At 44.2% G+C, this 15,823-nt stretch overlaps 1 protein-coding gene across 1 annotated transcript in view; it reads left to right on the plus strand.

The window, feature by feature from the left end:
* Positions 1-15,823, plus strand: part of LOC118376610 (thymocyte selection-associated high mobility group box protein TOX-like) — a 126,927-nt gene that overhangs the window by 108,787 nt on the left and 2,317 nt on the right. Inside the window, 4 exon segments of the mRNA XM_052463571.1 lie at positions 1,156-1,383; positions 5,675-5,755; positions 5,899-5,962; positions 5,965-6,320. Of these exon segments, the coding sequence (XP_052319531.1) occupies positions 1,156-1,383; positions 5,675-5,755; positions 5,899-5,962; positions 5,965-6,320 (729 nt within the window).

Consider the following 15,823-nt stretch of genomic DNA (forward strand, 5'->3'; position numbering starts at 1 on the left):
GAAAATGAAACAATCTGGAAAAATGATCATGTTTAATTTAGTGGAATATAAAATCGAATGCAGTCAACATTTCAGAAATGTGCAGAGCGCTATTCAGCTGGAGGGCTATTTTTGTGTTATCCGTATCAAACAAACATATTCAACACAGTGATGGAAAGGAACGTCTGGCATAATTGAAACTACCGGTACGACCATCTGTCAAGGTCCTTTCATACAGACACTGTTTTCTTTATCTGTTTCCAAACTCTCACTCTCAGGTTCATGTTAACTATCTCACAATAAAAGCAAATTGTTTCAAACGGTACATTCCTATTGACCAAGATCATGTAAATTGAGAGAAATGTTTCAGAATGTTCAGCAATATTTTTGGTATATACACAGTAAAACCATGAAATAGGTCACACGTTTATAACCAAAACATCAGTGTTTAAACATAAGGCATTTAGACTTGCCATTAAGTCTTCTCATCTTAAGCACAGGCGTTTAGAATCCAAGATTAAACATGATAGTCAACTTTTTCCAGTCAGTTTCCAACCAGGAAAACACCTGTAACTCCTAAGTGTTCAGATTTGAAACACTAGTGTTTACCTTCCCATGGTCCCGTTTAGAGTGCATTTAGTCATTAGAAATTGATGTGACTTTACATTCCTTTTAATCAGATCAGTGTTGTCTGTCACCTTACCTACCTTACAGGAAAAATATATATATTTTCAATTGCAGGGCTCTACGCTGACCTTTTTTACAAGGAGCACATGTGCGCAGACAAAGAAATTTAGGAGCACAATGAAAAATATTTGAGATATTAAAGCTAGAATCCTTCATTCTTTTACAAACTAAACACTGTGACGCATTTTCGTTGAAGTACTAAATGCCTTGCCGCGTTTAAAAATGGTTCCAGAAAAGTGTCTAGTTATGTGTTCAGATCCAAAACACTTTGTTTTACAGTGTACGTTAGGAGCCATACAGTATGTGTTTTACATTTCCCTGCTCAGCTCCTATTGTCAGGAAAAGTCTGGGCCCTACAGTATGTTTAGCATATTCACCCTTCATTTCCATCCTGTTCCATCATCTAATCAATCAATTACACCGATTCCACACGAATTCCTCTCTCTCCAGAAACCCATTTAGTCTGACCATTTCTATCTCTCCTCCCAGCAGGCAGAGAAGCGGCCGGCAGCAGTCGAGACGCCCAAAAAGCCCAAGACCCCCAAGAAGAAGAAGAAGAAGGACCCCAACGAACCCTCGAAGCCAGTCTCTGCCTACGCTCTGTTCTTCAGAGACACCCAGGCAGCCATCAAGGGATCCAACCCCAATGCTACTTTTGGAGAGGTATCCAAGATAGTGGCCTCCATGTGGGACGGCCTTGGAGAGGAACAGAAACAGGTATAACACCTATAGTTAGGGTGACCACATTTAAAATACCTAAATGTGGAGAAAAATGAGGATTTAGCGGGACATTTGCAGGACAGTGTAGCCTACATGAATAAAAACATTTAAAACAGGCTTGATTGAAGTAGCAGAAAATGTTGAATGAGCAAGTAATGAGCACGGAGATCCTCACAAATTTGACAAAATGACCATCTATCTTTCAGTGTAATACAGCTATTTAATTTTGTAGCTCTTCATCAAAAGCACACTTTTTTAAAGGAGGTGGCCCATTGTTCTAGCTGGAATTTAGCCTGGAAGGATTTGAGAAATATGATTGGTTGACCATAGGCCTATGACATTGGCCTACGTCTCGTCTTGGCTGTGCAAAATATCAAATCTCAGCAACTATTGGAGAAGTGTTTACATCACCAGTAGGCTACTACATCCTTATGACATACAGGGCCTTCACAAAGTATTCATACCTCTTGACTTATTCCACATTTTGTTGTGTTACAGCCTGAATTATAAAAGGATTAAATTTATTGTTTTTCTCACCCATCTACACACAATACCGCATATTGACAAAGTGATTACAGTGGAGTGTTTCTGGGTTAGTCTCTAAGAGCTTTCCAAACCTGGTTTGTGCAACATTTGCCCATTATTCTTTTCAAAATTCTTCAAGCTCTGTCAAATTGGTTGTTGATGATTACAAGACAACCATTTTCAGGTCTTGCAATAGATTTTCAAGTAGACGAGTCAAAACAGGAACATTCAATGTCTTCTTGGTAATTAACTCCAGTGTAGATTTGGCCTTGTGTTTTAGGTTATTGTCCTGCTGAAAGGTGAATTCATCTCCCAGTGTCTGGTGGAAAGCAGACTGAACCAGGTTTCCCTCTAGGATTTTGCCTGTACTTAGCACTATTTACTGAAAAACTCTGCAGTCCTTAATGATTACAAGCATAAACTGATGCAGCCACCACGATGCTTGAATATATGGAGAGTGCTACTCCGTAAAGAGTTGTATTGGATTTGCCCCAAACATAACACTGTATTCAGAACTAAAAGTGAATTGCTTTGCCACATTTTTTGCAGAATAACTTCAGCTCCTTGTTGTACAGGCTTCCTTCTTTTCACTCTGTCTGTCACGACTTCCGCTGAAGTCGGCTCCTCTCCTTGTTCGGCGGCGTTCTCCTCTCCTTGTTCGGGCAGCGTTCTCCTCTCCTTGTTCGGGCAGCGTTCTCCTCTCCTTGTTCGGGCAGCGTTCTCCTCTCCTTGTTCGGGCAGCGTTCTCCTCTCCTTGTTCGGGCAGCGTTCTCCTCTCCTTGTTCGGGCGCCCTTCTCCTCTCCTTGTTCGGGCGGCGTTCTCCTCTCCTTGTTCGGGCGGCGTTCTCCTCTCCTTGTTCGGGCGGCGTTCTCCTCTCCTTGTTCGGGCGGCCTTCTCCTCTCCTTGTTCGGGCGGCGTTCTCCTCTCCTTGTTCGGGCGGCCTCCTCCTCTCCTTGTTCGCTCCATTTCTCATATGTCCATTTGTTTTGTCTTGTTCCCTACATACCTGGTTTTCATTCCATAACCACACTGCATGTATTTAGTCCTCTGTCCCCCTCCATGTCTTTGTGTGTAATTGTTTATTGTTATGTGGATATTGTCAGGCGCCATACTTTTGTTATGTTCCGTGTTTTTGGCACGTTTATGTTTTTATGTGCTGTCGTTTTTGGACCGGAATTAAAGTCAAATCAAATCAAATCAAATGTATTTATATAGCCCTTCGTACATCAGCTGATATCTCAATGTGCTGTACAGAAACCCAGCCTAAAACCCCAAACAGCAAGCAATGCAGGTGTAGAAGCACGGTGGCTAGGAAAAACTCCCTAGAATGGCCAAAACCTAGGAAGAAACCTAGAGAGGAACCAGGCTGTGGGGTGGCCAGTCCTCTTCTGGCTGTGCCGGGTGGAGATTATAACAGAACATGGCCAAGATGTTCAAATGTTCATAAATGACCAGCATGGTCGAATAATAACAAGGCAGAACAGTTTAAACTGGAGCAGCAGCACAGTCAGGTGGACCGGGGACAGCAAGGAGTCATCGTGTCAGGTAGTCCTGGGGCACGGTCCTAGGGCTCAGGTCCTCAGAGAGAGAGAAAGAAAGAGAGAATTGGAGAGAGCATATGTGGGGTGGCCCGTCCTCTTCTGGCTGTGCCGGGTGGAGATTATAACAGAACATGGCCAAGATGTTCAAATGTTCATAAATGACCAGCATGGTCGAATAAGAGTACGGCAGAACAGTTGAAACTGGAGCAGCAGAAAGGCCAGGTGGACTGGGGACAGCAAGGAGTCATCATGTAAGGTAGTCCTGGGGCATGGTCCTAGGGCTCAGGTCAGTTGAAGCTGGAGCAGCAGCATGGCCAGGTGGACTGGGGACAGCAAGGAGTCATCATGTCAGGTAGTCCTGGGGCATGGTCCTAGGGCTCAGGTCCTCCGAGAGAGAGAAAGAAAGGAGAGAATTAGAGAACGCACACTTAGATTCACACAGGACACCGAATAGGACAGGAGAAGTACTCCAGATATAACAAACTGACCCTAGCCCCCCGACACAAACTACTGCAGCATAAATACTGGAGGCTGAGACAGGAGGGGACAGGAGACACTGTGGCCCCATCCGAGGAAGTGTGCCTGTTTACTGCACTCTGCTCTCCTGCACCTGACTTCGCCTCCCTTACACACCCCTAACACTGTCAATGATGTTAGTATTGTGGAGTAAGCACAATGTTGCTGATCCATCCTCAGTTTTCTCCTACCACAGCCATTAAACTCTAACTGTTTTAAAGTCACCGTTGGCCCCATGGTGAAATCCCTGAGTGGTTTCCTTCCTCTCCGGCAACTGAGTTAGGAAGGACGCCTTTATCTTTGTTGTGACTGGGTGTATTGATCAAAGTGTAATTAATAGCTTCACCATGCTCAAAGGGATGTTCAATGTCTGCTTTTTTTACCCATCTACCAATAGGTGCTGTTCTTTGCGAGGCATTGGAAAACCTCCCTGGTCTTTGTGGTTGAATCTGTGTTTGAAATTCACTGCTCGACTGAGCGACCTTACAGATAATTGTATGTGTGTGGGTACAGAGATGAGGTAGTCGTTCAAAAATCATGTTAAACACATTGCACACAGAGTGAGTCAGTGCAATTTATTATGTGACTTGTTGTGTTTACTCCTGAACTTATCTAGGCTTGCTATAAAAGGGATTGAATACTTGGTGACTCAAGACATTTCAGACCTTCATGTTTTAAGAATTTGAAACATTTCGAAAAAAATCATTCCACTTTGACATTATGGTGTATTGGGTGTAGACCAGGGACAAAATATCTCAATGGAATCCATTTTAAATTCAGGCTGTAACACAACAAAATGTGAGAATGTGGTGTTTGTAAATACTTTCTGAAGGCACTGTATATCTTTTCATTAGCGCAACGTGACTGGTTGTAATGTCTGACTGAAATACAGGACAGATCAACCCTTTTTTCTAAATTAGTGGGGTTTGAAGTTGTTGGTAAAGTGCAGGACATGATTGTTTGGTTGCAGAACAAAGGTCCACAGTGCGCGACTGTACTGTACTGTACACTTCCTTGTTCGACTGCATTGTACAGGAACAGCCCCACTGATTCTATAGAATAGATTAGAATACATTAATTAGATTAGAAAAAAACGTTCTTGTCCTCACAAAAATGCTATTTGTTTTAATTTGGAATTTCAAACCTTTTCACTGTTTCACAGTAGAAGTCATTGGCTCTCCCTGGTCCTGTGGCTCTGCTACTGTGAATCATGCTACTGTGTGTTTCAACTAACAAATGGCCTCTTGACATAAGCAAATAGAAGAGCAAGCTTTTCCATATTTATTATATTGTAGTAAGCGCTGTGCTATTGTCCTATTACACACACGCGCACACACATACACAGAAACACATTCTTATGCAAACACGCACACACCTCCAGAGGGTGTGAGGGTGGAGGAATGAGGGTGGATGTCTGTCTGAGGACAGGACAATGTACTTCCTGGAGAGAGACCAGATTTATTATCGGTAAATAATGACACCCAGACAGACAGACAGACAGATGGATGGATAGTGAAGAAGAACAATCTAGTCCTGTATAAATTGGAAACCTTTTGAGTATTATCCAGATGCCACAACTACAGCTATTATGCTTTATGAAGCATTATAACACATTCATGACAAAAACACTAACCCCATTAAAAAAAGAGAAAGAATTGGCAACCAAAGTGCAAATGTTTACTGTTCTTTCTTGGTGTTTTTATAGGTGTACAAAAAGAAGACAGAGACGGCCAAGAAGGAGTACCTGAAACAGCTGGCTGCGTACAGAGCGAGCCTGCTCTCACAGGTAGGGACCCAGACATAAACATGTCTTCATGAGAGCTGTGGTCAGTTGATTCTCTATGACTGTATGACTCTGATAAGGTAACACTGTTACACTCTTTACCCTCTTCCATCTCTGTCTTTCCTGTTCTCTCTCCCCTCCTTCAGAGTTACATTGATCCAGGTGAAGTCAAGGTGTCCCAGGCCACCTCTATGCTGGGGCCCAAGCCCCCGTGTTCCCCGGATCAGGCCAGCAGCACCCCCACCCCCATCACTCCCACCCCAGCCTCTACATGAGCCACCCCTACCACCACCAGAGCCACCACCCCCACCCCCACCACCAGCAACAGCAGTCCCAGCAGCACCAGGCCGGCCTCAGCCCCCACCTGTCCCCCCTCCAGGGTCTCTCCATGGGGGTGGCCCCCCGGGCCAGTGGACCCCATCCAGGAGGAGTGTCTCTGGGCAGCATGGCGGCGGCGACAACCCCTCCCCTCCAGATCAGCCCGCCCCTCCACTCCCACCTAGGAATGCACCACCAGCAACAGCTCAGCGGACACCCGCTGTCTCTGCACTCACCCTCCATGGCCCAGGTGAGTTCAACACACAAACAAACACACACTCATGGCCCAGGTGAGTTCAACACACAAACACACATTCATGGCCCAGGTGAGTTCCACACTGTACATATTATGCATATTGTGGTAATACGCTTAAACATGGTCACCTACAATGTACAGCTACACACACTCACATAAACATGCATACATGATGCAACCACGTCAAATGGAGAGTGTAAGGTGTGTGTGTGTGTGTTATGGGTTGATGATGATGTTATGTTGTATATGATTCATGTTATTTACAATCACATCCGGTCCCTTCAAGTTCCCTCAGGGCCAGAGACTGAGGGCAAGCCAGGATGTATTCATATCTGCCAGCCTGATACTGTACACACACACACACACACACTAGGGCTGTGACTGTCATGGAATTGTGGATGGCGGTAATTGGCCAGCCAAATGATTGTGGTCTACGTAATAACCTTTAGAATTGCAATTATTTTCTTCTTCACATTTTCTCCTTTCCTCCGATTCTGACCACATGTGCTGCCATAGAAATAGAATGAATAGAATGGGAATCCCATTCAAGTCAATGATGGCATAATGGGTGGACTGGCGGCCATTGCGAGTGTACCCATAGGAGCAAAGCAGGAAGTAAAAGCAGGAAGTGTACCCATCAAGCTGTGCTGTGATTTGTTGATTCAACTCAACTGACATGACAAAAAATACATTCCGTTGCATGAGCCACATCAGTTAACATCATTTGAATGAACATTCTACATTACCAAGGAAATGATTCCATCACTATATCAGGCAGCCGTTGCAAGTGTACCCATGAGTTTATTCAATTCTATTCATTGCTTGCTTCAACATCTTGCATGTTTCAGCAAGGGGCAACAAAGTATCATCATGTTGTTAAGAGTCCATGTTATACCAGAAATGGACTAAATCACTCAGATGCCCAGCTGTCCCATCTTCAGTCAGCTGTTCCTCCCCCTCACAAAATGTTGTTGAATATATTTTTAAGTGGTTATGAAGGTTATTTTATTTTCATGGCGGTCTTTATCCATAACCGTAGGTTATATGGTAATTTTGCCATCCCTAACACACACACACACACAATCCCCCATGTTCCATTTTCTCCCAGTAATAAACAAATGCATTAGGCTGATGATGTGATATAAGGATGCCAACAGCAGCACATTGAGATTGATGAATGCATCAGTGGAGGAGACAAAACACCAGGCAGGCAGGGCTATCTGATGAAGACAGTCTAGCAGACAGGACAGGACACACACACACACACAGGAAATGAGATGAGTTCTCTGTAGAGGCTAGTCAACAACACAGATTGGAAGAGCATCTCTCTCTCATATATATAAAGAATACATACAAGAATACAAAATGGAGCTCAATGGGCTAATTTCCTCACTAATGCAACAGAAGTTGTGCATTGTCCTGGAAATAAAATACAAACACACCAACAAACAAAGAAAATAATGAATAAACCAATCAACCACAGAACAGTTGTGTTAGAGAGAGGACTGTGGGAGGGACACATCTAACATGCCCCACTGTCTATACTTTCCAGGTCCATACCCAAACAGTTCGAACTACTAATTTAAAAAATGACTCTCTCCAGAAATAAGTCTCTCACTGTTGCCGCCTGCTACCGACCCCCCTCAGCTCCCAGCTGTGCCCTGGACACCATTTGTGAATTGATCACCCCACATCTAGCTTCAGAGTTTGTTCTGTTAGGTGACCTATACTGGGATATGCTTAACACCCTGGCAGTCCTACAATCTAAGCTAGATGCCCTCAATCTCACACAAATCATCAAGGAACCCACCAGGTAAATCTGTAAACAATGGCACCCTCATAGACGTTATCCTGACCAACTGGCCCTGCAAATACACCTCCGCTGTCTTCAATCAGGATCTCAGCGATCACTGCCTCATTGCCTGTATCCGCTATGGGTCTGCAGTCAAACGACCACCCCTCATCACTGTCAAACGCTCCCTAAAACACTTCTGCGAGCAGGCCTTTCTAATCGATCTGGCCCGGGTATCCTGGAAGGATATTGACCTCATCCCATCAGTTGAGGATGCCTGGTCATTCTTTAAAAGTCACTACCTCACCATCTTAGATAAGCATGCTCCGTTCAAAAAATGCAGAACTAAGAACAGATACAGCCCTTGGTTCACTCCAGACCTGACTGCCCTCGACCAGCACAAAAACATCCTGTGGCGGACTGCAATAGCATCGAACAGTCCCCGCGATATGCAACTGTTCAGGGAAGTCAGGAACCAATATACGCAGTCAGTCAGGAAAGCAAAGGCCAGCTTTTTCAAGCAAAAATTTGCATCCTGTAGCTCTAACTCCAAAAAGTTCTGGGACACTGTAAAGTCCATGGAGAACAAGAGCACCTCCTCCCTGCTGCCCACTGCACTGAGGCTAGGTAACACGGTCACCACTGATAAATCCATGATAATCGAAAACTTCCAACAAGCATTTCTCCACCTCTACGCAGACGACACCATTCTGTATACTTCTGGCCCTTCCTTGGACACTGTGCTATCTAACCTCCAAACGAGCTTCAATGCCATACAACATTCCTTCCGTGGCCTCCAACTGCTCTTAAACGCTAGTAAAACCAAATGCATGCTTTTCAACCGTTCGCTGCCTGCACCCGCACGCCCGACTAGCATCACCACCCTGGACGGTTCCGACCTAGAATATGTGGACATCTATAAGTACCTAGGAGTCTGGCTAGACAGTAAACTCTCCTTCCAGACTCATATCAAACATCTCCAATCTCAAATCAATTCTAGAGTCGGCTTTCTATTCCGCAACAAAGCCTCACTCACGCCGCCAAACTTACCCTAGTAAAACTGACTATCCTACCGATCCTCGACTTCGGAGATGTCATCTACAAAATAGCTTCCAATACACTACTCAGCAAACTGGATGCAGTTTATCACAGTGCCATCCGTTTTGTTACTAAAGCACCTTATACCACCCACCACTGCGACCTGTAGGCTCTAGTCGGCTGGTCCTCGCTACATATTCGTCGCCAGACCCACTGGCACCAGGTCATCTACAAGTCCATGCTAGGTAAAGCTCCGTCTTATCTCAGGTCACTGGTCACGATGGCAACACCCACCCGTAGCACGCGCTCCAGCAGGTGTATCTCACTGATCATCCCTAAAGCCAATAAAGCCAACACCTCATTTGGCCGCCTTTCCTTTCCTTCCAGTTCTCTGCTGCCTGTGACTGGAACGAATTGCAAAAATCACTGAAGTTGGAGACTTTTATCTCCCTCACCAACTTTAAACATCTGCTATCTGAGCAGCTAACCGATCGCTACAGCTGTATATAGTCCATCGGTAAATAGCCCACCCAATTTACCTACCTCATCCCCATACTGTTTTTATTTATTTACTTTTCTGCTCTTTTGCACACCAGTATCTCTACCTGCACATGACCATCTGATAATGTATCACTCCAGTGTTAATCTGCTAAATTGTAATTATTCGCCTACCTCCTCATGCCGTTTGCACACAATGTATATAGACTCTTTTTCTTATTTTTTTCTACTGTGTTATTGACTTGTTTATTGTTTACTCCATGTGTAACTCTGTGTTGTTGTCTGTTCACACTTCTATGCTTTATCTTGGCCAGGTCACAGTTGTAAATGAGAACTTGTTCTCAACTAGCCTACCTGGTTAAATAAAGGTGAAATAAAATAAAAAATAAAAATTCCCTATAGTGTACTACTTTTGGCCAGAGTTCCATAGGTTGGTGTTATTTGAGACGGACATTAGTTTGATAAGGGGACCAGGTCGTTATGGAAACAGCTATGCAGGGGAACAGGTGACAGACCTCTTCAGTGAGAAAGAAACATACCTTCTGATTTCGTGTCCGTGTTACCTAGAATGAACAACAAAACAACATTTACGTTTGAGTTATTTAGCAGACGCTCTTATCCAGAGCAACTTTCAGTAGTGAGCGCAGACCTTTTCATACTGGTCCCCCGTGGGAATCGAACCCAAAACCCTGCCGTTGCAAGCGCCGTGCTCAACTGAGCAACACAGGACCCGTGGGAGGGTTTGTGGGAGATTCTAGGTAAAGGCGATGTGGTGAATTATCATTTTTTACTGTGATGTGGCTTTCAAGCCTAACTCTCTATGCCACTCACGTCCTAGACGAGTTATATCAATATAGAAAAGGCTACTCAACCTATCCTAGTAGTTTGACTGTGTCTAATCTCGGTTAACCCAGAACTAAAAGCTCACGGAATTTGGTTATGTTTACATAGTCTGTCCAGTGTCCACGAGAGATTAGACTGTGTCCTACCACTCTCACCTGTCCAATGTGTTAGATGACTTAACCTTCTTAGAAGAACATAACAGAAAGATAGTGTCTTTATGCTGTAGCTTTGAGATTGTAGACTCTAGGTATTCAGTAAGCATTGTGGGAATCGTTGTTGTTTTCTTTAAAGAGAGGAACTGCCATTTGTCTCTTTATCTCTGCTCAGCAGGCAAATGAACTGTTGCTGTGGCTGATCGAACATTTATTTGAGGAGAGGTGGGAGGAGGTTGTGGAGGGGTGCCTAAGTCTTCATACGGATTAGAATATGAATTTGTCTGAAGTCCAATTTGAGATGAGCTGCCTGTATGGGGCTGCCTGTATGGGGCTGCCTGTATGGGGCTGCCTGTATGGCTGTGCCAGTCCGTGGAGATAATAGGGGAAGAATGGTTAAACGGAGGTTTGGTTGCCACTAAGCCCCCAGCGCTCAGATCCCTCTTTTATTGGGGACTTTTAAATCCCGCGGGGAGTAATAATCCTTCCTCGCTCAATTTTGCATATTTTGTTAGAGAGAGAGCGCAAACAAAAAAAACATCAGGGCTCAAACTTTTCCCCTGAGCTAAGCGAGTAGGGGAAGGGGGAGTATGAGGAGGTGGGGGAAAGGGGGAGAGGGAGGGAAAGAGAGAGATACAAAAGGGGCAGATGGGGCCTTTGTGATGGAGTGAAGGAGAAGAATTTGTGGAACAATGCCTGAATAGGTGAGAGTCTGAGGAGGGGGAAGAGAACTCAGCCACCTGCTGTCCCCTCTCTTTTAGAGAAGGGTTTGTAGCGTAGCGCCCAGATTAACTTCCCTTTCATACGCTCTGTCCGTCTCTCCTCTATCTGTCCCACTTCTCCCTTTCTCCCCCCCCAAAAAAAGAAAAACTCTTCAAGAAACCCCAACATTAAAATGTCTGCTCCCATAATTAAAATAACTACTCCTTTCTTACTTCCCACCTTCTGTCTCTCCCCCTACCCCAGCTAGCTAGGGTCCACCAGAGTACACTCACTTCTACCATGGACTCTCTACAGGGCAGCTCCGTCCAAAAACCAACTCATTCAATACTTGCTATATTTGCATGGATATTCTTACTTTTTTGCAGTCGCAGTATCCAACCTGACACACACAGGCTGGGTGCAGCGCAGGGACTACGGCAGAACAGCACCCCAGGAGCACTTAGGATGCACTCATGTCTATCAGAGCCTATTTGTGTCATACTATAACTTAACATGGGTGGTGATTATATCATTCACATATTCTTATATAGTGTATCTGTGTACAGTACTGCTATAGAGAATTCTACAATACTTTCCCATCCATAGTATCCACGGATCAGTTATCCAAGTTATATCAATCAATGAAATGTATTTATAAAGCCCTTCTTACATCAGTTGGTCTCATAGTGCTGTACAGAAACCCAGCCTAAAACCCCAAACAGCAAGCAATGCAGGTGTAGAAGCAAGGTGGCTAGGAAAAACTCCCTAGAAAGGCCAGAACCTAGGAAGAAACCTAGAGAGGAACCAGGCTATGAGGGGTGGTCAGTCCTGTTCCGGCTGGAGATTATAACAGAACATGGCCAAGATGTTCAAAGATGACCAGCAGGGTCAAATAATAATAATCACAGTGGTTATCGAGGGTGCAACAGGTCAGCACCTCAGGAGTATAATGTCAGTTGGCTTTGCATAGCCGATCATTCAGAGTATCTCTACCGCTCCTGCTGTCTCTAGAGAGTTGAAAACAACAGGCCTGGGACAGGTAGCACGTCTGGTGAACAGGTCAGGGTTCCATAGCCGCAGGCAGAACAGTTGAAACTGGAGCAGCAGCACGGCCAGCAAGGAGTCATCAGGCCAAGTAGTCCTGAGGCTCAGGTCCTCCAAAAAGAAAGAAAGAAAGAAAGAAAGAAAGAAAGAAAGAAAGAAAGAAAGAGAGAGAGAGAGAGCATAACAACTTGTGAGATTCTAACCATCTGTATGTACAGTGAATTCAGAAAAGTATTTACACTTTTTTTATGTATTAAAAATAAAAACCAAGATGATGGAGGTCACTGTGTTCTTGGGGACCTACAATGCTGCAGACATGTTTTGGTACCCTTCCCCAGATCTGTTCCTCAACACAATCCTGCCTTGGAGCTCTATGGACAATTCCTTCAACCTCATGGCTTGGTTTTTGCTCTGACATGCAGTGTCAACTGTGGGTCCTTATATGGAGAGTTGTGCCTTTCCAAATCATGTCCAATCAATTGAATTTACCCCAGGTGGACTCCAATCAAGTTGTAGAAACATCTCAAGGATGATCAATGGAAACAGGATGCACCTGAGCTCAATTTCAAGTATCATAGCAAAGGGTCAGAATACTTGTGTAAATGTGATATTTATGTGATAGTTTTTTATTTATAAATTTGCAAAAAAAAAAAAAAATGTTTTTGCTTTGTCATTATGGGGTATTGTGTGTAGATTAATGAGGGGAAAAAGCAATTTAACACGTTTTAGAATAAGGCTGTAATATAACAAAATGTGGAAAAAGTCAAGGGGTCTGAATACTTACTGAATGCACTGTAAATGCAAGGCGCTCATCTTTTTCTGAGGGATAAGTGTCTTACTAGGTCTGGCTTATTTCACATGATATGTGCACATACAGTAAGTATACAGTCGTGGCCAAAAGTTTTGAGAATGACACAAATATTAATTTTCACAAAGTCTGCTGCCTCAGTTTGTATGATGGCAATTTGCATATACTCCAGAATGTTATGAAGAGTGATCAGATGAATTGCAATTAATTGCAAAGTCCCTCGTTGTCATGCAAATGAACTGAATCCCCCAAATTCCACTGCATTTCAGCCCTGCCACAAAAGGACCAGCTGGCATCATGCAGTGATTCTCTCGTTAACACAGGTGTGAGTGTTGACGAGGACAAGGCTGGAGATCACTCTGTCATGCTGATTGAGTTCGAATAACAGACTGGAAGCTTCAAAAGGAGGGTGGTGCTTGGAATCATTGTTCTTCCTCTGTCAACCATGGTTCCCTGCAAGGAAACACGTGCCGTCATCATTGCTTTGCACAAAAAGGGCTTCACAGGCAAGGATATTGCTGCCAGTAAGATTGCACCTAAATCAACCATTTATCGGGATCATCAACAACTTCAAGGAGAGCGGTTCAATTGTTGTGAAGAAGGCTTCAGGGCGCGCAAGAAAGTCCAGCAAGCGCCAGGACCATCTCCTAAAGTTGATTCAGCTGTGGGATCGGGGCACCGCCAGTACAGAGCTTTCTCAGGAATGGCAGCAGGCAGGTGTGAGTGCTGAGACTGCTGAGGACTGGGGTTAAGTCATTTTCTCTGATGAATCCCCTTTCTGATTGTTTGGGGCATCCGGAAAAAGCTTGTCCGGAGAAGAAGGTGAGCACTACCATCAGTCCTGTGTCATGCCAACAGTAAATCATCCTGAGACCATTCATGTATGGGGTTGCTTCTCCGCCAAGGGAGTGGGCTCACTCACAATTTTGCCTTAAGAACACAGCCATGAATAAAGAATGGTACCAACACATCCTCCGAGAGTAACTTCTCGCAACCATCCAGGAACAGTTTGGTGGCGAACAATGCCTTTTCCAGCATGATGGAGCACCTTGCCATAAGGCAAAAGTGATAACTAAGTGGCTCGGGGAACAAAACATCGATATTTTGAGTCCATGGCGGGGAAACTCCCCAGACCTTAATCCCATTGATAACTTGTGGTCAATCCTCAAGAGGCGGGTGGAAAAACAAAACCCCACAAATTCTGACAACCTCCAAGCATTGATTATGCAAAAATGGGCTGCCATCAGTCAGGATGTGGCCCAGAAATTAACTGACAGCATGCCAGGGCAGATTGCAGAGGTCTTGAAAAAGAAGGGTCAACACTGCAAATATTGACTCTTTGCATCAACTTCATGTAATTGTCAATAAAAGCCTTTGACACTTATGAAATTATTAAGGGTCGATGTGCAGCAGGTGGGACGGAGTCAGACGCAGGACACAGAGGATGAGTAATAACGGACTTTACTCAATACAACAACAAAATCGTTTCCACGCAGGGAAAACAATCCAGGTCACAAAATGTAGCGACAACACAGAACAAACACAAAACCATGGGGGGAACCAGAGGGTTAAATAAGGAACATAGTTATGGGAATGGAAACCTGGTGTGTACAATGAAGACAAAACAAATGGAAAATGAAAAGTGGATTGGTGGCGGCTAGAAAACCGGTGACCGCCGAACGCCGCCCGAACAAAGAGAGGGACCAACTTCGGCGGAAGTCGTGATAGAAATGCTTGTAATTATACTTCAGTATTCCATAGTAACATCTGACAAAAATATCAAAAGACACTGAAGCAGCAAACCTTGTGGAAATTAATATTTGTGTCATTCTCAAAACTTTTGGCCACGACTGTACACTGAGTGTACAAAACACCTTCCTAAACTGAGTTGCACCCCTTCTTGCCCTCAGAACAGCCTCAATTCGTCGGCGCATGGACTCTACAAGGTGTCGAAAGCGTTCCACAGGGAAGCTGGCTATGTTGACTCCAATGCATTCTTGATACACACAGGAAACTGTTGAGCGTGAAAAACGCATCAGCGTTGTAGTTCTTGACACACTCAAACTGGGGCGCCTGGCACCTACTACCATACCCCATTCAAAGTCACGTAAATCTTTTGTCTTGTCCATTCACCCTCTAAATGACACACATACACAATGCGTGTCTCAGTTGTCTCAAGGCTTAAAAATCCTTATTTAACCTGTCTCCTCCCCTTCATTTACACTGATTGAAGCGGATTTAACAAGTAACATCAATAAGGGATCATAGCTTTCACCTTGATTCACCTGGTCAGTTAATGTCATGGAAAGAACATATGTACTGTACATGCTACTAAGATGCACTTTGGCACTGCAATACATGCTCCTAACTCCTGTGCCTCTTCTGCCATTCATTCTAATTAGAGTGAATTGAAATGTATCCATGAACAAGATGGCTGCCATTATCGGCACATTCTAGAATCTATGACCTAGGCCACATTCTAGAATCTATGACCTAGGCCACATTCTAGAATCTATGACCTAGGCCACATTCTAGAATCTATGACCTAGGCCACATTCTAGAATCTATGACCTAGGCCACTCTAGTAATTGAATGTATCTCAGAGTAGATTAACACGGAT

The sequence above is a fragment of the Oncorhynchus keta genome, chromosome 15 (genome assembly GCF_023373465.1).
Source record: "Oncorhynchus keta strain PuntledgeMale-10-30-2019 chromosome 15, Oket_V2, whole genome shotgun sequence".
In the NCBI taxonomy this organism is placed as follows: Eukaryota; Metazoa; Chordata; class Actinopteri; order Salmoniformes; family Salmonidae; genus Oncorhynchus; species Oncorhynchus keta.